The following is a 2,151-nucleotide window of genomic DNA, read 5'->3' on the forward strand; positions in this document are numbered from 1 at the left end:
TAAAGCTGATAGGGCTGGATTCGGGCGTGGTCGCGACAATCACCGACCCTTTGTAGCCGCTCTGGTACGAGAAATGTTCAATGGCCCATGGAAGGAGAGGCTGATAAATAGTGAGGGAATGCTGTATGCGGATACCATCGGCACGCCCGATACTACCTCAGCTAGTGCGAGCATTAACAGTTGTGCTGAGGCAACCAGCTGTGTTGCTAGTGAGTGCGTGGCCAGAAAATCATGGATAGTACTCAAAGGACGGAGTCGAGCGAAGCGTGAAAGTACCGTGTGTCGCTTTGAAGGAAGGGCGCCGACACAAAAAAACAGATTATTGCCAGATGCACAAAGTTGCTTTGTGCAAGCGCATTTGCCCGGTAGATGAAACAAAGCCCCATCTCAGTCAAGAATCGATTTGGTCATGCTGGCAGAAGTACCATTCGTACTACCTTCCTAAACATGTTTACAATCCGGAAGCTGCGCCAAGTAGAAATAGAGAAACCTGAGTGTGACTGTGATGTGGTGTTACATCGGCATCCTTGAAATACATTCTGTGTTTTGATCACTTTATATGCGCCTGCATATTCGCGTGTTTTCCCTTGGAGGAGCAATGGCTAGAGAGGATATGTCTTTAGTTTGTCTTTCTCGCCAGAATACTGCTGCTCTAAGCGTAAACTATTCATAGTATGATGGAGATTCATTGAATTGTCGACAAAGCGGTATCGCTAGATTACTACACACGCATACCCAAATATAACAGATTGTTGATCATTGTTGTAGAGATCCAAATGCGTTGACAAGTAAGGCTGTCGTCACTAGCCAACAGTGCTGGAACCTGTCTAGACTACTGGATCAGTTGATGAAGCAGCTGGGACATCCTGATTTGTTCTCTTCCGGACCTTGAGAAATGGTGCTTGGGCCTTGTAAATTGGCGAGCTACGCATCAAGCGACCGTGTTGATCTGTGTTTGCTAGGCGGTAAGTTGCTCGTTCACTGGAGGGCCCGTTCCAGGTGATTAAATCTCTCCAATATTCGTTCCTCATTCGATACCTACTTAAAGAGGTTGAGCATGATGTCCACGGGTCGCGAATGAATTTGTACAGTATGGCGACCTCAACATGACCTCAGATATTAGCAAGCACGCCTCTCTTCCAGGTATTGCCATCCAACTTCGTAACATCATCGGACACCGTGTTAGTCCGGCATCGGGCAAGCTGGAGGACGTCGAGGCATGGCGTGGGCCTATGATATCGAGAATTCTGGGAGCTGCTTCGTGGAAAAGTAAGTGAAGGTATCGATTTCTCCGACGACAACGCGCGAGCAGTGCTTGCTGTTGGAATTCCGTTCCCAAATTTCAAGGATCTCAAAATTTCGTTAAAGCGTGAGTACCAGGACAACAAGTCACGTGATGATCAGAAATTGGTGAACGGTTCTTGGTGTCAGCACCAGCCACCGTCTTGAGGACGACACTGCGAGATCAAGCCGCGTCAACCGCGGCACCGCATAATCGAAGGCAGGGGTGGCCGTGACAACTCCACAGGAGCGCAGTTTGCCAGCGAGAATACCTTTGTGTGGTTCAGATTTGCTTGAGCCACAGGCAGCAGATGCACCCAGTTGCGCGTATCACTCTCTCTCTCTCTCTCTCTCTCTCTCTCTCTCTAATAGCACAACTTGTAGTACTGTAGGATATCTCGATTCAACCGCTCGACAGTGTCATTAAAAACAATCCAGGGACTGTTTACAGGGACGAAGATGTGGCGTACACCTAGTCACCCGACCAAAAACGTACCATCACTCGGCTCTTGACGTGAGAGCCACTGTCCGAAACCAACGCGTGGGGGGTACCAAAGCACTTATTCCAGTCAAAGATAGCCGTCACTGTCGTTTTGCTGTCCGCCGATGCAGTAACCACCAACTCACTACAATGTGTTAATTCATCCTTCAAGACGAGGGCATACTTGGCTGCATCGTAGCTCTCACCAAGATGTAAGTAGGCCATGTGGGAAAATGATTTCACTTTGCCAACAGTCCATTTACGCTGGATCACGAGGCCATCTTAGCATCCTTGCCCAATATACAAGCGTTCAGAAATCGCGTAGCGGCCAAGGGCAGTGTGTTCATCGAGAATCGTCGCTCTGAGAACTCTACCATCACATTCACATC

The 2,151-nt window shown here is 48.6% G+C and overlaps 2 protein-coding genes across 2 annotated transcripts; one reads left to right on the top strand and one right to left on the bottom strand.

Annotated features, from left to right (window-relative positions):
- Positions 1 to 1,106: 1,106 nt before the first annotated feature.
- Positions 1,107 to 1,449, top strand: PPTG_24863 (hypothetical protein; the record flags this gene model as incomplete). The annotated part of the gene is made up of 2 exons (XM_008918767.1): positions 1,107 to 1,269; positions 1,313 to 1,449. 2 exons carry the CDS (start codon positions 1,107 to 1,109, stop codon positions 1,447 to 1,449), a joined length of 300 nt encoding a protein of 99 aa, XP_008917015.1.
- A 277-nt stretch (positions 1,450 to 1,726) lies between these two features.
- Positions 1,727 to 1,987, bottom strand: PPTG_24864 (hypothetical protein; the record flags this gene model as incomplete). The annotated part of the gene is made up of 2 exons (XM_008918768.1): positions 1,727 to 1,753; positions 1,778 to 1,987. 2 exons carry the CDS (start codon positions 1,985 to 1,987, stop codon positions 1,727 to 1,729), a joined length of 237 nt encoding a protein of 78 aa, XP_008917016.1.
- Between the last annotated feature and the right edge of the window lie 164 nt (positions 1,988 to 2,151).

The sequence above is a fragment of the Phytophthora parasitica genome, assembly GCF_000247585.1.
Source record: "Phytophthora parasitica INRA-310 unplaced genomic scaffold supercont2.304, whole genome shotgun sequence".
NCBI lineage: Eukaryota > Oomycota > Peronosporomycetes > Peronosporales > Peronosporaceae > Phytophthora > Phytophthora nicotianae.